General features: G+C 37.0%; 1 protein-coding gene across 1 annotated transcript in view; it reads left to right on the top strand.

Moving 5' to 3' along the window:
* The first annotated feature begins 330 nt into the window (after positions 1 to 330).
* The window catches only part of st6galnac5a (ST6 (alpha-N-acetyl-neuraminyl-2,3-beta-galactosyl-1,3)-N-acetylgalactosaminide alpha-2,6-sialyltransferase 5a), a 90,618-nt gene continuing 70,300 nt past the window's right edge, over positions 331 to 20,648 (top strand). Inside the window, exons 1-2 of the mRNA XM_028020348.1 lie at positions 331 to 745; positions 17,097 to 17,406. Coding sequence (XP_027876149.1) covers positions 17,392 to 17,406 — 15 coding nt within the window. The 5' untranslated portion in view covers positions 331 to 745; positions 17,097 to 17,391. The remainder of the gene's footprint in view (positions 746 to 17,096; positions 17,407 to 20,648) is intronic.

Raw genomic sequence — 20,648 nt, 5'->3', positions numbered from 1 at the left:
TGACACAAAGAATGGAAACAAGTCAGAAGATGTGAACAATCTGCCTCTGATACTGCGTTCACACTGCAGATTGAAGTGACCCAATTCCGATTTTTTGTCAAATCGGATTTTATTGCCGTGGCCGTTCACACTTCCAAATAAATCCGACCTGTATGTGTTCTGCAGTGCGAACGGACAAACCTGAAAATGCGCCTTACGCGCAGTAGAGGGCCCAATAACGTCTGCGTTCTCAGTGTTCTGCCAACCGCCATTAAAAGAAGAAGTGCTCAGTGTTTGCGGAAGTAAATATGGATGTTAATGGTGGAGCATAGCTTACACATTTGAAGTTGTTGTCTGACTGGAGCAGCACTTTAACAACTTCATCCTCATTATAGTGCGTCATGGTTGTGTTATTCTACCCGCTTGCGCATATCAGGGCGCAGAATATTGACATTTGTCGAGTATCAGTGACGTTCAATTCGGATGAATGCGACCTGGACGTTAGGTCGCATTTGAATCGGATACGTATCGGATATGCAAGTGGTCGGTTACAAAATTCCCGGACGTCTGATTCGAAGATAATCCGACCTGTGTTGTTCAGACGGTCATGAAAATATCACATACAGGTAACATTCACAACCTAGTGAACAGGAAGAGTCTTTACACCATGGAGAAGCTTCGCGGCCTGAACTATTAACGTTTAAACGGATTTGTAAAGGAACTACGAACTCTTCAGGTGAATAACAAGCTTCTGGTGACTGGCAGAGTAAGTACATGTAGCAACATACACTACTAGGCTACGTGTCCGTTTTAGCTTTCAAATACATTAGCTAAGCTAATGTTGCTAGTTCGGCAGTAAGTACTACAGTAAATATCTCTGATATTTATCTTAGTCTTTTATAAAGATGAATAGAGTACTCAAAAATTGTAATCTAGTAATATTTATAATGTACTAACACTGTTTATAAGTAGATAGGAACAAGACGAGAGCTAGTTCTAAGCTTGTGGCTTGTTTATTGTTGTCATAGCAACTGTCATGGCAGTTAACGGGTACCTTTCAAGAGGCTGTCGGTTACAAAATTCCCGGACGTGTGACGTCACATGTACAGAATTTGAACCAGGTGAAACTGAGGCCCTGTTTACACGACAACAATTTCGGGTGAAAATGGAAGTTTTGTTGTGTTTGTTCTGTACATTTGCATCAAACCACCGAATGTTTTGTCTGACAACGGCACAGATTGAAAACGGGTTCCAGAGTCCAACGTTTCTGAAACGTACCGTTGTCTTGTAAACAGAGTAAATGGATCTTTTGTCAGGGAATCCCTAGCTCATGCATAGTATGACGCAAAACATAGCTGCTTCTTACAATCCACAGAAGAAGAAACTACTGACAATGCTGATGTTACTACAGTTCGTGTTTCCCCATCAGATGCGGTTCCCACAGCGTCTCTTCACCGCTCCGCTCCGCCCAGGTGGCAAAATACACGTGTTCTTGTTCGGTTCGTAACAAGCACTCGCTTGTTCAGCGCTCTTATCTAGAGAACTACGGACACCGTGAAAGCTCAAACAACGTGTTTCAGCGAAGTTATGCCACTTTTTTCCCCAACTGCACCCTAATCAGACGCACATAGTGCGTGTTTCCCCCAATATCTGGGGAACGGTATCTGATGGGGGAAACGCGAATCGAGGGGCTTTCAAGTAGCACTTTTTTTAAAAACACATGCGCACTTAGTTTCAAAGAACTTAGCACCAACTAGTGGCGTGGCGAGAGCATTACACGTTTTCGATGTGTACCGTTACTGTCTAAAAAACAAAGGTTGTAATTAGAATGTCTTCATGTAAATGTGTTAACAGAAACGGAACAAAATTTCCATTTTCGTTGGATCGTTGTTGTGTAAACAGGGCCTTAAACTATTATGACATGTGAGAAGTTCTGGGTAGAAAATATGTACAGACAGAAAAGGTTTTTAATCTAAAATGCAAAATGTATATCTTCTTTATATAGTTTTGGCTTATTTACTTAGACTCCTTTATTTTCATTGCACAAAGACATGCACAACAGAGCAGTGGCGGCTCCAGAAATTTTTTTCTGCAGGTGCTAAGGGGGAGTTAAGCATTTTACTGAGGATGGTATGACAGATCTTTTTTTCCTATAGTTGTCAAAACACACACATTAGTATTGTTATTTTAATCAGACTGATTTGCATTTATTTGACGCTTAGAGTCAGCACGAAGCCTTGAGAAATTAGCCAGCTGACTTCTAGATAATATTACATTGTTTAGGTTAAAACAGCATTCATGACAAAGGGGATACTCTAGTATTGACCCTTTTCAACTACGTCACTTAATCATTCGAAGCGCCATGATGTAGATCGGAAGTGAGAATCGGGAGTATTAAACTGAGCGGCTAAAGTTGTTTTTTCAAGTCGTTTTTGTCAGTTTATTCATGGTTTCTTCTTGCTGGAATCACGCTAATTTGTCTGTGAACTTAGCACACCTGGTTGGGGCTCATAGACGGCAGTATTTACAAAAGTTTGAAACAGCTAGCTTAGATACCGACCCGTACCTCCTCCCTCCTGACGTGTTGATGAAATTACTGACTCTGCCTGAAGTCACACCACATGATTTATGTCACTATGTCATAAACAGCGTTTTCCCTTAAACCGGAGCAGGCTTAAAAACGTACAGAAGACGAGACGCGAATCATTTTTTTCCATACATGCTAGGCCACATGATGGCGTAGCACTGTTTCCATGGTTACTGATGGTTAGATGCTACCTTCTCCATAATGCTATATTTGATATCTTTCTAATCATACTTGCTTATATAGTATATGAACGTTAATCTTCTTACCATGTATAAAGTGTTCGCGGTAATCTGTGGTTACACCAACAGCTGCCAGTCATTATGATTAACGGCTGATATCCATCGCCGCATCTTTCGTCATTAAAATAAAATGACCAGCTTGGTTTAGACCCTTGTCTGTGCAGCCGACCGCGCAGCACCTTGTCACTATTTTACTGCGAAATCAACTAATAAAAGCGATATTAGGCTACCACATGTACGTATTTTGACAGGCTTTGTACAGGAGAGCTTAGGTTTGGACATCCATCGTGGTGGAGACAGTGACGTCAGGTACAAAGGGTCATATTGTCATATTTGTTTTTTATTTATTTATTTTTTAAATTAACTTGTGTTTATTTAATTGCCTAATTAACCGCTACAGGGCTTGATTTGACTATCACTATTATGATAAAAAACATGTTATGCTTACTTCCTTCGTGCTGATATGGTAGTTTGCTATTATAAACACTGTCAATATTGTCAAAGTCAGTTCATCTAGATAAGGGACGTACACTTTCTGACAAATTGCGACCGCCGATTGGTCAGTTGCTGACAAATACCCTGGAATGATTGGGGGAGGATTGCTCCACGTCTGCATGGCGGCGGAGCCGGCATCATGTCAGTTGTTTCGTGGAAGTGATAATACGCATAGACAAGGTTCAAATCCTCTTGTGGGAGGTTTTTTTTAAAACTCATTATATAATAATTTATTTTTATTTTGTGTCTTTTGATGAAAATGCCACAACAACTACATATAAGTAATGTTAAATCAGATGAAAAACAAAATCTAATATTTTCTGGGGGTGCTATAGGGGTGCTATGACTTCTCCAGGGGGAGCTATAGCGCCACCTAACGCTTCTCTGGCGCCACCACTGCAACAGAGAATTTGGCAACAAAATGTTGTTTTTCTGCAGAAAAAAATACTGAAAAACTAAGTATGCCTATAAATATATAAAAGTGATCCAAGTAAGAGAAAAATATATATAAATAATTTAAAAAATACTGCTCAGAGAGTGTTGCTTCTTTCAGAAAATGGTATTTTTTTGAGTATATGTCCTTATTTCATTATTAGCTTACGATTATTTTAATTAACGAATCAGCACATTAATAACAATAAATTTGATAAGGCACAGTCAGACTTTAACTAGGTCATAGTTGGTCTTGATGTTACAGTTTGGCTCATTGTTGTGCAATTTTAATTGGACTGAGAAGTAACTTATTTTCCCCGGATTAAAGCTGCGAGCGACAAAACATTCCTGGAAGTAGTAGCAACTCTTAGAAGCCGTTGCAGCTATTGTTCTCCTGCACAGAATAATAAATGACTTTGGTATTCTTTAGTCCTTCAGTTCTGACCTCCAGTAGCTCCCTCTTCACCCACGAGGCTGTTCCCAGCATCTGGCGATGCTTTATTTCCCCCCTGCTAGAGTGAACATGTCGGGGCGGATGTGAGTTGCTCCCTGTGGACCCCGATGATGAGACAGAGCATTTACATTAGCCCGGTGAAGCAGGAGCCGCGGCACGCTGCCAACCCTCCGGGTCCGAGCTTACAGCCACACCATGTGGTGCATTTAATGTCAGGGGAATCCAGGCCATTCTCTGAGACAGAGACAAACTGGCACGGAGTCAGATCATAAAGTCAGATAAACAACAATACTCAGGAAGTTAATTAGCTGTTACTCCTGCAGCCAAACTAGTCGGAAGCCAAAAAAATAGAGACAGCCCTCTGAACCGCGGCCAGTAATTACCAGCGAGTGGAGCTGGAGAGGACGGAGCCTGACCCTCAATCTTCTGCTTTGGACAGACAGAAGGTTTCTCTTTTAGAGGGTAATTCAGGATGGAGCGAAACTGGAAATTACCTTTGACACAAACCGTAACCAACCATCAAGGAGGAATTTCCTTCGGATTTCAGCACGTCTATTTGCAAAGATTCAAATGACAATGGTGCTTTTTGTGAGAGGGACTAAATTTGAGTTTCCATTAGCCGGAGAGGTGGGAGAATAAATTAATGGTAGCAACATTTTAAGAAGTGCTCCATTATGCAGAGATTATTTTGGGGGGGGAAATCAGAAAATAAGAAAAGTGCCGCTCTTTATCCGCGCTGAGTTAAAAACTGGAAGGAAATAACAGCAGAAATGGGTTAAAGCATCACAGTGTGGAAACAACTCATTTAACTAAAAAAAACAAACATTGGAGCAAATATAAAGAAAGAAGGAAAAAAGAACAAACAGAACAGATCGCACAAAATAATGAAAAACATGAACAAAACAAAATGTACACAGTTATGGCATTAAATGATCGAAAACAGCAATGATTTAGGTACGAAATGTAAATATCCACAGTAGTTCACTACGAAAATACAAAACCTTACCAAGTATGTTTAGTTTTATTAAGGAAGAATTAATTTAATGCTAGCTTTGGATAAAACATTTGGCTCCTTCTTCCTCTTTTCTCTCCCGAGTCCTTGGCGAGTGGCGGCGTCCTGCTAAAACGAAACTAACACAGCGTGTTGACGTCACAGATCACAGAGTTTAATTCATCAACAAAGCAATGAACAACAAAGCTGCAGAGATACAGAGATATGCATTTCTCATAAAAATAAAGACACACAACGGGAAGACAAACGAACACGGAACACATAGACAGACAACGGCGCCCACGTGGAGAGGGAAAAAAGATGGAAAAACTCTCTCCGCGTGCTCCGTGTAGTAATCTTATATCAAAGAGGAGTTTCCGTATTTTAATATATGCAAAGAAGGCGTTCCGTTGTTCAACCAATCAGAGACCTGTTTTCGGCCCCAAAGAAACCCCGGACACTCCCCTATACAGCTCAGAGGTCTGGTTCTTATCTCAGTAAGAGGGCCACTTCGTGCTCACCTCTGTCTGGCACGAGGAGAGGCGCCAAGAAGTCTCTTGCCCCCTATCGGAATGTAAATTTATTACTCTGTCTTCAGCGGGGGAGGAAAAAGCCCTGCTTGTTTAAATGTCTGCTATTGTCAGCTCTCCCATGCTCAACATAAAACTGTTCCAATAAAAGTGTTGGCTATACCTTTACACATGTTGTAAGTATTTTAGCACTTAAATAATCATTTTCCTTTACAGTTTCTAGTACAAATATCTTAGCTCACTTAAAATAAGACAGACACTAACGTACACTGAACGTCAGAAAGATATATGAGCTTGTTTTATGTCAATAATTCCTGAATATTGATGAAAAAGTAGTTGTTCCATTGGGAGATTATTTCACTTGTAATGAGACATTTTTCCAATGTTACAAGGGAAATTATCTGGTTCTTTCTCTTCAACAGCTCCTATATCTTGCTGAAGTTACTCGTAAGTTAGTTTTGACTTACTTCTAGTGCACTAAGGTATTTGCATTAGAAACTAGACCAAAAATACTTGGTAAGATTTTATGTTTTTGCAGTGTTGTTACAGCATACATGGTTTTGATTCTGCTAAACATTAATGACTCACAGACAGTGAGCAAATAAAACATTAACAGTTTGTTCAAGGCATGATTGTCTATCATAGTCAGGTGACCATTTTCAGAAATTTTTGATTGTGAGTTAGAAACATGGATGTCACCGTTGTCTAGTTTTGTTTAGATCAATTGTCAGATTATATGTTTAAGTTTCTCATTCCACATGAATGAATGCTCTTCATCTGCAGCACCAATTGATTGCGCAAATTTTAGTACACTTGAAATAAGACAAAGTAACATAAAAGTAACTTTTCAGGAAGCTATAGAAGCTTGTTTTAAGTAAATAATTCTTGAATGTTGATTTTAAAAAGTACTAGTTACACTGACAGATTATTTCACTTGTAACAAAACATTTATCATGTTCCAAGTCATTACTCAAGAATTATTGACTTAAAACAGGCTCTAATATTTTGCTAAAAGATTACTTTTAAATTATTTTTGTCTTAATTCAATTGTAGACAAATATTTGCACTAGAAATTATGGAAAAACTCTGCAAGATTTTGTGTTTTTGCAGCATGCAGCTCCTCGACTGATTAAGTCTACCCTTGTAATCCTGCTCCTCGACACCCACAGAATCGAAATGGGAAGAAAAAGAAGTTCAATAAATGTGGACTGAATCTCAAAACAACTGGTTTGTGTGAACTTTAACTCAGGTCATTCCTGGAGCAAGTCCTAGTGTGAGTATGCAACAGATCGCGCTGTGTGGGCAGCTCAGCTCAGCGTAACTTCACCGTGACCATCAGGACACGAACAGACCCACAGATTTAAAATGTAAGCAGCCTAGCATGCGGGCAGCCTCTAGAGCATGCTGATCGATCATAATGGCCCCTTGTAGCACCAAGGTTAAGGCGCTCCGGGCGTATTGTCAGGGCCAGCTCGATCATGATGATGAGGCCGCTCATGGTGGGGGATGCTGATCAGTTTCTTTAACATGCATGAATCCGTTAGCTCTGTTACTGTTTTTCCTGGGTTTGATTCTCTTCCTTTCTTGTTTTCTGTAATTGGCTGCAGATCCTGACCCTCTCTCTGATTTATGAGTGAAAGCTTTCCTCCGCTGCGGCGCTGCAGGGGGACCTTGACGCGGGACTCTGACTGGCTTTTTGTCCTTTCCATAATTAGAGAGTACATCCAATTCACCCTGTTCATTACCCCTGGGCCCTGTGACAAATGATGAGCCAACTTGTTTTAATGTGGGCTTTCTGGAAGTCCTGTTTGGGGTGAATGAGCAACATCACATGCAAACGAGATGAGAAATGCCATAAATGCTAAATGTTAAGTGGATTTCTGACGACATAGAGCACAGACACGAGCTATTTGGTTCAAGAGTGCAGCAAAACGTCAGGAAGCTTTCAGCTTCTGTATAAGTCAAAGAATAAATAATATTCACATACACTGCACAAACACAACTTCTTACCAAGTACTTTTGGTCTTTCTGTGGGCTCTACAGTCCCTTTAAGAGGCCTCCAAATGTGGGTCGCGCTAACCCCTGCGCCACCACGGCACGCCATTTGGTCTAGTTTTTAGCAAAAATATCTTAGTTTTGTCTTATTTCAAGTGTATTAACTCATAAGTAACTTTTCAGCAAGCTATTTAACAAGACATTTTTTCCATGTTGCAGATGAAATAATCTGCCAGTGGAACTAGACCTTTTTCATCAATAAGAAGGAATTTTTGATTTAAAACAATCTTCTTGCTTAAAAGTTACTTGTAATTTTAAATTTGCCTTATTTCAAGTGAACTAAGATATTTGCATGAGTACAGACTGACTACCCAAGTGGAGATGATGTATAACTTGTTCCAAACTCAAGGCACAGGGGCCAAATCCAGCCCAAAATATTTTTTTATCTGGCCTACTGCACTCTACGTTACATTAACATAACTTTCAAGACAACAGTTGTGTTCTTAAATATTATTTTAGCAATCAAATCAAAGCAGTTTTTCTTTCTGCAAACCTCCAAATTACATTATTGAGAAAAACGTTAAACATTATTCAATTTCAAGAAGTACTCATCGAACGCAGAGACTGCAATTTATTATTATTTTAAACCTGTTAATAGGTAGTTTCACCTATACATTCTGGCACAATCAGACCTTTGTGCATATAACGTGATCTTGATATGGCCTAAAATCAAAATGAGTTTGACACTGCTGATGTATAATGGTGCGTCAAAAACCCATCCGACGCTTCATGTTCAACACGTGTGCACTTTAAATGCAGCTACACTTATCAGTTTGCTCTATACCTCACGTTTTGCGCATCTGGTTTACATTCAAAGGCTATGTGGAGATGCGTCAGAGGCACCAAAATCACTCTAGTCGTTGTTTGCTGTTGCCTTCCTAATTGTCGGACACGTCAGTTCAATCATAGGGAATTAAACGTGCAAAACGCACCCTAGAAGACCCTCAACATGCCTCCACGTAGACTTTGAATGTAAACCAGACACGCCTGATGTTCAAAGCACGTTTGGTATGAACGCACCATTGGATGACACTATCCCAGACGAGCCCCCAATTTTGTTACGGCACTGTCCAGGGGTGGATAAACCAAAACATAAAGATGATCCATCAGCTGCAATTCACAGCTATACACATTTAAAGTTTATTTGCAGTGTATTATTTTATTTTTAATTTTATCGCCAAAATAAACAGAAGAAAACTAACCACCCCTGCAAACTCCTATATGTAAGACAGAGTTAAAGGTTGGGGCGAGCAGAGGATGAATGATCAGCATTCATTTGTCCGTCTTCACTCTCAGATCTACATTTTTGTTAATCTCAGTTGGAGCAATTCTCAAAATGCAAACAAAAGGCTTAGTTTTGACGTTTTGTTCAAGTGTCTGCAGAGGGAAACGGTGCATCACCAGCCATGTGAGATACTTTCTAAATGTTTTTCACATCTAAACAGTGTTGTACATATTTTCGATTCTAATTTCCTCTTCTGCTTTTTCTTTTCTTCTGGAATGCACTTTGACATCTGTTTTTCATTCAAACCTTCATTTTCCAATTTCTACTGAAAATGGAGGATAACAACACGCTGTTTTTCTTCTCTTTCCTCTTCTATTTGGGAAAAAATATATATTTTTATGCTATTCAGAAAGCAACTCAAGGATGCTGATTGTTTGCACAAGGTCTGAGGAGACAGAGTATTTGCAAAGCTTTAAATATTTGATTTTACCAAGCAAAACAACTGAATAAATATTATGGACCTTGGGAAAATGTGTTTGAATCTCTTCATACAGTTATCTGTGGCTTCGCTTCATTTATGTATTGCTCTTAAATATACTTAAGATGAAAAAGAAGTTAATAATTTCCAGTTGGTGATGCTAAGAGTAAAAATAACATTATGGTTTGACTATTTCATTCCAGAGATGCAGTGTTGTTGTTTTCTGTCTATTTTTTATTTATTTATATATTTTTGCCAAATATAGGACATAAGAATAGCCTTTAGCTACACTGGGAAATCTGTAGATTTCTAGGGTGGCAAGATTGGGCCAGTAAAGGCAAGCTAAAAAAGTGTGGAGGACCAAAACTGACATAATTAAAAATTTTGTTTCTCTGTTCTTACACATGGGTTTTCATCAAGAAATATATATATATTTTTTGCCTTTTCCTCTTCCTTATGTAAGCGGGGGGGGGGGTTCCAAGAAAATATTTAAAGATATTTATAAATATATTTTTAAAAATTTGAAAAGTGAATAAATAAATATATTTATAGTAATTAAATGTTATAAGTTAAATTAATTTGATAATTAGATTAAGAATTTAATAAAATTATATATATGATTTGATAAATTTATATGTATAAGTGTATGTATTCTGCCTTGATTGAAGAAGATGACCCCACTGCTTTTCTATGACCTAAACTTGGTTTTCCAGGGGGGACCGGTGCGGTGGCCAACATTTTTAAAGACGGGGCCTTGGCCCCCCTGACCTCTTCTTTTGGACACCACTGTGTTGATGGGACAAAACCAAATAAAGCCCATTCAAACTGGACCTGGGGTAAATTTCAGTAAACCTGTGTCAATCATCAGCCCCAGTCTTAACAATATTTAATCCTTCCTACTTTTTCAGTCAGTCAATCATTAAAAACAACCTGTTTTCAGGGTCTGCATTGACACTTAGTGTACTGGGTCAGGACAATGTCCATTAGGGATTTGCTTGTTTGCCATGACTGTGCGTGCATGAAGAATAAGGTGATAGGAAGTCCTAGCTCTAACCAGGCCTTTAATTAAGCTGCTCCCTGAGGCGTGATGGAGGAGGGAATCTAGTTTCAGGGGTGGCTGGGTTGGGGGTAAAGAGCTGGATCAGGTGGTTCATAAACTGTGATTCAGCTCTCCAGGTCAAACTTCACATAGAAAAACCCTTCATGGAGACTCATCCTCTGATTTTAGAAAATAGATTTTCTCTTAGTGTTTGAATAGAAGAAGAGAATTTGTTTTTTATTATGCGACACATACACAAAAAGATACAAAATATTATTACATTACCTTTTATTAGTAAAATCAGAAGTTTTTGTTCTCCAGTTTAAGTCCAGAGCTACCTTTTGCTAATCTTCCTACTAAGAACATTTGAAATCCTAAAGGTGAGATTGTTACGTCTGTTCCACAAAATGTTCTTTCTCTGGTGGAAAGGTCAGTCTTATCAGAGGTGTTGATCCACTGATTCATATTCCTGTTCACCTGTTAGATAGGTAACCTTTTGCCTTTATCTCTGCTGGATCTAACCACTTATTCTTTTTTATGGGGTTTTTTTTTTAAAGGTTTTTATGGAGATTCAAAACCAAAATTGTTCTCCTGAGTCTTAAATTACATCATGATACAAAGAGATCAGGGTTTTCAAACGTTTATGCACAACAATTCAAATTCAGGATTTCCAGATGTGAAAAAATAACATTTAATTTCAAAACATCTTTCACACATAATGTGATTTTTATTCTGTATGATTTAACCACAAAAAAACAAACAAATCTGCTGAAAAATAATAAAACAAAAGATGCAAAAATCTGGTTATAAAGTTGTGAACTTCCTTAAATTTATTGGAAACTTTGATTCTCTTAGAGTTAAATATCTTTATAACGTACTTTCTCTTATTTCATTATCACCAAACCTTGTTTCAGTTTTGGCTATCGCTGCTTATGATTATCAGATTTTCACCCCCTATAATATTTTCAATTGTTTAATGGTTTATGTTTGTGGTCAGCAGGTAGATTGCTTAATTTGTGAACTGGCTGCACAACCAGCACACAAACCTGTGAATGTAACAAAAGTGTGATATGGGGGGAACAGGATGCAGAAATGTTTATACAAGGGTTAACATATTAACAAGAAAACTAATAGACTCACTTTTATTTGCAATCATGGCACACTTATTTCTCAACTGACTGGACTAAGAATAGATGATGGATGATTTAAAAGGCTTCTCATCTAATTTGTCTCTCCTCTGGTAAATCAATCTCTGCATAAAAAGTAGAAATTTATCTTAATTACAGCTGGAGAACAAAAGAAAGCAGGAATTATATGGATGTTATAAACAACAGGCTTGTTGTATTTGTTTTCTGTGTTCACTCCTGCAGGTGTGACTTTGGTTTTCTGTGTTTGGAGACGCCATTTCACCTGTGGAAAAAATATTTCCATGTTCACTTTTTCCCCCCAAGATTTGTTCTTTCCTGTTTTTATTGTTCAAGTCTGACTCCTGACGTGAAAGCGAACAATTAACTTTCCAGATGATAAAACAAAGATAAAATACAAGTACTGAGACAATCAGAGAACGCAAACAGAAAGTACAGCAGCGGCAAATATTGAGTTGAAAAGAAAATAGCTGGAAAAGAAGTGAGTCTTCCTGTTGATTTAATGTTCAGAGGAAATCTGTTTTATACGACAAAGTATTAGGGCCATAATAAGAAATAAATGAATAGATGAATAAAATTATGAGAATAAAGTTGTAATATTCTGGCTTTATTTTTGTAATGCAACTTTATTCTCATATTTATTTGACTTTTTTCTTGTAGCTATTATGATTATTCTTGTAATATGACTATTTTTGTAATATTACAACTTTATTTTTGAAATATACGGTAACTTTAATTGTAACTTTATTACTTTATTCTCTTAATATTATGATTTTGTTTTCATAATAATACAGTTTTATTCTCGTAAATCATGACTTTATTGTCATTTTATTTTCATGAAACAACAGGTTTATTCTGGTATTTTGATTTTAAACTCATAATTCTATCACTCTATTTTCATACTATTGCGACTTTATTCTCATCCAACTTTATTATCGTATTATCTTTACTATTGTTGTAATTTTATGACTATTCTTGTGTTATTTCAACTTTATTCTCATAATTTTATTATGTTATCCTCGTAATTTCACTATTTTATTTTCTTTGTAAGTAGAAGCATGTCTTCTGCTGCAAAATGGACACATTTGTTTTATTTTAAATTAATTCAAGAAAACTGAGATCTTTTCACTTCCTCATTTCTGCTAAATATTGACATAAACAGTGAAATATATACAAATGTCTGAGGCTATCATCACCAAATATGTACATATACTGTATATATTATGTTACAGCCACAGGTCAGGCCCGACATGTTTTCCTTCACTGTAGCAAAAATTAAGTCAGAAATCTTCATTTTCCAGAAATTATAAATAATTTTTAAACAGAGTTCAGGTATGCAGCTGGTTCTACCATCGTTTTTATTGTCATTTTATTTGGCCGATCTAAAGTACAATAGAGAAATAATAAGAGAAAGGAACTGGAAAATAAGACGCCTGAATAACCTTTTGTGACATGTTTAGATTTTGTTTTTGTGGTAGAAGCTGCTTTCTGATCCACAGAACTATTGATGGACTGGTTTTATATTTAAACCTCCAAACTTCTCTAATTGAATAGGAAGAAGAACCATTTTCACTTGTAAAAGGGTAAAATTACTAATTTTCCCAGAATTGGGTTTGAGATTAGAAACTCCCAGCTTACCATTACTTCCCTTCAACAAACACAGAAAGAAAAAAGAAATCATTTGAGTTAAACTGCTTTTCTATAAGGTATTGTTAGCCGATCCAAACTAAGAGGTTTCATGTTATTTCCCGTGACTCTGATGGAAACACTGAAGTGAGTTCAGGAAAGTCTGGCTATTCCTTCAGGACTGTCTATAATCTCAAGTCGATTGAGTGCAATTTCAGGCAAACAGGCGAAACGGTTCAGCAGCTCCTCTCAGGATTAGTTTGTTTTTATTTTTGAAATGTAGAATGTGAGGGAAAAAATGCTGTGAAGTTATTTTAATACCAGACTCTTTGAAAGATTAAAATTAAAAGATTTGCTATAAATAACATTCAGCTGTGTTATTTTGCTCTGACTGGATTGTTTTTAATTTGTTTAATTCATCCCTGCTTTTGTTTCTGCTTTTGGAAAAACTCAAACATCCATCATGTTTGAATTTTCTGAATTTGTTTAAGAAAACAGCAGAGTTTGTTTTCTTTAGTTGAAATCGGATGTACAGGAGAAAAGTGTTAAATTTGTTTTAAACCTCATAATTCTGTCAATTCATCTTGAACTGAGGATAGACTGCAAACATTTCTCACTGTTAATTTGCAATAAGAACACTGTCTTATAGACTAATCTCAAACTGATAAAAGTTTTTATTTAGACTATTCTCTTATGTAAACCAAACGCGCCTGATGTTCAAAGCGCGTTTTGTCTGAACGCACCATTAGATGACACTATCCCGGACGAGCCCCCAATTTTTGTTACGGCACTGTCCAGAGGTGGATAAACCAAAACATAAAGATGATCCATCAGCTGCAATTCACAGCTACACAATTTTAAAGTAATTTATTTGCAGTGTAATATTTTACTTTTAATTTGATCACCAAAATAAACAGGAAAAAACTAGGACTGCCGGAACAAACTTATTTTTTGGTGTAGTTATTTTGTTTCTATGCTTACTCCACTTGTTTCTGCTCCATTTTTTAATTGAATTTTAATTCACTTTGTTTATATAGCGCCAATTCACAACATGTCCTTTGAAGGCATTTTGCAAAACTCAGTTTAATCTAGTCATACATGTCATTTGATCCTAGTTATCAGACAGTGTATTAAAGTTGCAGTGAATAACTTTTACAAAAATGTTTTTTATATATTTGTTAAAACTGTCCAGATGTCATGACAGCGTAGTAGGAGACAGATAATCTGTGAAAAGCTCGATCTCCACCTCCTCCCCGAGCTGCTATTGCCGTCTGAAAAAATGCACAAAAATCAACCAATCAGAGCCAGGAGGCGGGTCTTAGCGCTGTTAATCAATAACTAACTTACTGTTCCAGGAAATCCGTTTATCCGCCTCAACTGTGGCCATGCTAACTAGTATTAGCATTCATGGCAGGATCAGGTAGCTGAGCATAGCAGAGGGTGAGCACAAGAGTGATTGACAGCGCTAAGACCCTCCTCCCAGCTCTGATTAGTTGTTTCTCAGTTGTACATTTGCAGTTAGCACTGGGAGAAAACAGAGAAGCTAGATTTTTTTCCCTGATTATGTGTTATACTGTCACATTGTAATGATAAACATATCTATTTTTAAAAATAAAAATTATATGTTGTAGCTTTAAGTGGAGTTAATTATTCAAATAGTTAAAGTTTTCTATCTTGGGAAACCCAGAAGATCACTCACTTGCATCATTCGCTCCTCCTTGATATAGCGTTTGTAAACAATTGCTTGCTTTGAGTCATTGACTTTACAGCAATCCCTCATATGGAGCATGCATGTAGTGACAGTGGAGAGAAAAAACTTGTTACCTGCTTAATGTGGGATTTAAATGACATATATCGGTAAAAAAATATGACAGTTGTTCTTTACTTTATTAGCAGACGACAATGTAATCCCGTCCAGATTAAGTTATTTTATTATGCATTTAAAAAATAGTAGCTTGCAAACTCTAGAAAATCTGGTTGTGGTTATATAACCACCTGCAAACAATTTCCAGTTTATAAAGTTTGTTTGTTCTACTATCTGTAAAAGAAACGGCAAATATTTTAAGTGTTTTCTGCAAATCAGCTGCATCATTTTGTTGTCTCAAGTTTTCTCTTCAAGCAGCTCTTTGAACTTTGGCTTGAGAAGTTATTTGTACACAAGATATTAATATTAATGCATTAAAAGATGCTGCTGGTGCTTGAGATATGAAATGAATCATATCCACCAGGATTAAAGAGAGATTAAAGCTAAACGTTTTAAAGCTTTTAAAATCCCATGTGATAGAAAAAAGGGCAAACACTCCTTTTATTGTCAAGATTTGGAGAAATATTAGTACTTTTCTTTTAATTTGCCAGTCAACTCTGCAGCTTTTAGCCACAAATAAACAATAAATCCATGAAATATAAAGACATAAATGGTAAATGTTCCTCAATTGGGTGGAAGAACTGCAACATTGTTTACTTTTTAACCAAAAAACAAATTATGAGTCATTGATTGAAAGATAAACCTCAAAACATTAGAAGCTTTATAGCTTAAAAGCTAAAACCCAGATTCTGGTCCATTAACGGCAGCGAGGAAGAAACTGGATGATATTGTTATGAAATAAATAGGAAAAAAAAAGCTTTGCTAACACTTTGCTCCGTGTCACTAAAGGGAAAGTCAGACACTACAAAAATGTTGCAGGAAAGAAACACAAGTTTTAATATTGAAGCAAAGGTAAGAGTTTTTATTATAGGAAAATGTCAATTACTTTTTAAATTAGTGCTAAAAAGTCAAAATGCACTTTTTTCTTAACCCGGTAAGCATCCATTTATATGTTTATCTTTGAAAGGTTCTTTTTTTCCTTCTAGTTTTTCCAAATCAGATTTAATGCCAGTGTTTTATTTTAGAATAGTGTAAACATCTTTATCCAACATCATCCGCTGTATTTTCCCTTAATGCAGAGTAAACAACTTTTCACAGCAGATGCGTTTAGCTTGAGATTGGGAGATAATTTTATTCCTAGTGGATGAACTAATTATGCGTCATCCAAATATCTAATGAGCCCTTCATATAAACTTAGATCAAGTGCAGGTACATCAAGCAGGTATCTTATATATAGTTTAATTAGTAGGTCAAAGTCAGATTTATTTATATAACACATATCTAGCAACTCATCTAAATATTTGAAAGATTATAAACAGACTGAAAACTTTTTGATTTGGGCAATATTTGAAGGTTTGTAGGGAGGGAAAGAAAAGATGTTGTAAGGAGTTATAAAATGGTTTTTATTTGGCTGGACTGTTAAGGTTGCAGATTTCTGACCCCTGAATTAAAAACATAATTTTGAAATAGTGGAACCAAGGTCCAAAACTAAATGTTACAGATAATCTGAGAAGTAACCTGAAGAGGGCTTTGGTCCAGAAACATCCTCACAACCTGCACTGCAAAAACACAAAATCTTACCAAGTATTTTTAGCTTCAACTGTAAATATCTTACTACACATGAAATAAGACAAAACTTCAAGTAACTTTTCAGCAAGATATAGGAGCTTTTTTCAAATCAATAACAAGCTTTTTCAATATTGATGGAAAAAATACTAACTCTACTGGCAGATTATTTCACTTAAAACATTTTCCATGTTACAATTGAAATAATCTGCCAACAGATTTAATCAATATTAAGGAATTATTGACTTAAACTGCATGGAAGAAGTTGGAGAAGAAAAAAAACTTTATAAGAATTCTGAGAGAAAAGTCAGAATTATTTTTCCTTCTTTCAGTGACCCTAATCCTCATTCGTAAAGCAGTCATGATTTATTTATTTATTTCTACCCAACAGTAAAAGTTGTGGGTCTCCCTCCTCTCCGCTGCGCCTCCTCCAGCGCCACCGGAAGCCGGGCGGCGTTAAGACCCAGCAGATGTACAGTACAGCGAACATCTGTCGCCGCGGTCTCCGCTCCGTATGAATCGCGCCCGGACTCCAGTCTGGAGACACTCACGCTCAGAGGCGGGCTGGGATCAGGACCGGAGCGGATCCAGGGCCGGGGAGGATGTGCGCGGATGAGTCCGGACCATGAGAGCAGAAAGTGGAGCCAGACGCACTGAGCCGCAGCGATAAGACAGCGCGCAGCAAAATGAAGACACCTATGGTAAATGTTTCTGCCGCGCATTCTCAAACACTCAACTGTCCGGGAGGATTCTTTCTTCTTTTCGTTTCTTCGAGTGCAGCCAGATCAGGTCGCCACATTGCATCACGGCTTTGTGTTGAATGATGTCGCTGAGGGGATTAGAGGATCTGAACAGTCAGACATCCAGCTGTGCGCGCTGTTTGGCACCAAAGCTCCGCTACAGCGCGGACCTCAGCGCGCTGACGGGCTGATTCCCACCGTCCAAACGCTAACATTTCATTTTTTTCATCTCTTAAAAGTGCAGTAAATCTCTAGTTATTGGATATGTAGGGGCGTATTTTGATTTTGTAAAAGTCAAAGTCAGTTGGATTTGATGCGATTTCATAGGATCTGTTTTAACTTTTAGAGTTTTACTCGTCAAGTTGATGCACATAAACCAGGAATTTGACTTTAACGTTTACAATATAAAATAAACGCGAAATAAAAATATATATATATTTTTTTCGTTTTTGTAAATATATAAGCAGTATTTTATTTTACAAACGAGGAAGAGAAGATTGGATTGCAATGCAGGTTATATGTGTTTTGTTTTAACTTGAACTCAAACTGAAATTGCCTGCATGAAATTATCGCTTATATCATTTCCATAACTTTTTTCTTTATCCATGCGAATAAAACATTAGTTTTTAATTATAGCAGATTGGAGATTTTGTTTTTACTTCTTCAAATATTAAAATCTGCACTGCAACCACAGAGAGGCAGAAGGGGGGGACCTCACAACGCTATGAATTTACAATGTGCATAATTCATGTTTCACCGATCAGGCATAACATTATGACCTCTGACAGCGACCAACACTTATTTATATTTTCATTTGAGCATTTTTTTAGGAGGATACTTTAGACTCCAAGGAAAGATGTTTTTCTTCAGCACCATTAGACGGACTTGGACTTAATGCATAATGAAATATCATGAAATGAGTTATTTTTGCACCACCTCTTGTGTTAAAGCCCATTTTATGTCCCCACGTATATGTAGATCTTTATATTACACAGAATGTCAGTGACACATGGCAAAAACAAAATCTTACCAAATGTTTTTGGTCTCATTTCTAGTGCAAATATCTTACTACACTTCAAATAAGACAGAACTAGCATACATGCAACTTTTCAACAAGATATAGGAACTTGTTTTAAGTTAATATTGATTTTTAGAAGTACTAGTTCCACTAGAATTTCACTTATGGGAAAAATGTCTTATTGTAAGTGGAACTAGTACATTTTAAAATCAATATTAAGGAATTATTGGCTTAAAACAAGCTCTTATGTCTTGTTAAAAAGTTACTTGTAAGTTAGTTTTGTCTTATTTCAAGTGTACCAAGATATTTGCACTAGAAACTAAACCAAATATACTTGTTAAATGTTTGTTTTTGCAGTGATGCTGAGTTACCTCTAGTTGGATCGGTCACAGCTGTACAACATCCACAAGGTGTCTCCGTTGAAAAATGCATGAGTACATTTGTAATGCAGAATGCATGGTGGAAAAAAGCCAAATAAGTTAAATATATATATGTTGTATGTTTTTCCTCCAAAATTGGTGGGTTGGATGCATGACAAACTGTTAGAAGACTGGGACTCCCCTGCACTGTTTGCTGCCTAGTCTGCAGATGCTGGGTAACACATGTGCAAGTCATAATGTGCTGGTCATAATGTTGTGCCTCTTTGCTTTTTTACTAATATGAATATGATTTCTTGAATTTCTCTCTCTCACCCCAGTTCCTGCCTGCAAGTTAACAAACATTCGAAGTCTTTTCCTGCACATTGATGTTGTTACAGAAAAACAGAAGATTAAATTCATTCTAAGCCAAATCAAGTTGACTATTTATACTTTATACCATTTTTACATGATTTACAGACTTTTAGATCTGTCAGTTCACATTTAGGTGCCAGTGAACTGGTATCTAAATGTGGTTGTTTGAATGTTGAAATCAGGTCTGTTGCTCAGTGGAAAAGCATTAAAAAGCATCAATTTAAAGGTTTTGTGGTTTAAAAAATCCAAACAATACCAGAAGTATTTATTTTACTTTTCTATGTGACCTAAATTTTAAACTCCACCTAAATAAACTCCTGAATTTGTGTTCTGGTGTTTGGTTCTGGTTTCCCTCCCGAGGTAATGAATCTACCTGTTGGTGGAAAATGTTATATGGCAGTGAGTTTGTTGGGAAGTGAGTAATTCCTCGAAGCGGTGGCAGGATAACAGCCAGTCAGACACAAACGCACATATCTGTCTCTGTGGGAACCTGTTATTAATGTTTTCCCGTTCCCTTACTTTAAACTTCACTGCAATGCCTTCCTCTTTGCTTTAAACGTAACAATATAAGCTGAAAGCTCACACTCCTTCTGTTACTGACGCAGGCAGAGAATGAAAGATGGCAGGAACCGGCGAGACAAACGGAGGCATGGAGCCTCTGCCTAATCCGTTCAGTCATTTCCAACTCTGCTCTCTGACTGTCGCAGAGATAAAAACACCCAAAATGACAGCACAGATGTTGTTTTTAACTTAAAGAAGTGAAGATTTTCTCAGTTTAAACAGATCAGGAATTCATTAAAGAGCGACACTGACATTATAGTAGGAGAAGTAAACACTGCAAAAACAAAAACTCTTAAGCAAGTATTTTTGGTCTGCAAATGTCTTAGTGCGCTTGAAATAAGACAAAACTAACATGCAAGTAACTTTTCAGCAGACTTGTTTTAAGCCAATAATTTTTTAATGATGATAAAAAAGTACTAGTTTCACTCTCATGGGAAAATGTTTTGTCATAAGAGAAATAATCTGGCCTTTTCATCAATCTTAAGGGATTACTGACCGAAAACAAGCTGCTATGTCTTGCTTGTAAGTTACTATCAAATGTTTCAAATGTTATAAGATATTTAACATTTTTCCAATAGAAAATAGACCAAATTTACTAGCAACATTTTGTGATTTTTGCAGACGGAGTTCTGCTGGGGTTGCTAGGTGACGGGTTGGGCTTTGCTGGGGTTGCTAGGTAATGGGGCAGTTCCTGCTGATTGGTGACGTTCCATTCTGGACGTTTTTGAAACGGCTCATTTTCCAGACACCAAAAAACACAAACTTATTGCTAAAATCTTTCTGGCTGTTTGTTTGTTGGTTATTTTTTAAAGTTTTGTCTGCTCTAGTGGCCTTTATTAATCAGTTGTCGGACAGGAAAGTGGGATATGAGAGAGTGGGGAGAGGATATTTTC

The sequence above is a fragment of the Xiphophorus couchianus genome, chromosome 6 (genome assembly GCF_001444195.1).
Source record: "Xiphophorus couchianus chromosome 6, X_couchianus-1.0, whole genome shotgun sequence".
Taxonomy (NCBI): Eukaryota; Metazoa; Chordata; class Actinopteri; order Cyprinodontiformes; family Poeciliidae; genus Xiphophorus; species Xiphophorus couchianus.
The sequence above is the reverse complement of the archived record's forward strand: the minus strand, read 5'-3'. Positions and strand labels throughout refer to the sequence as shown.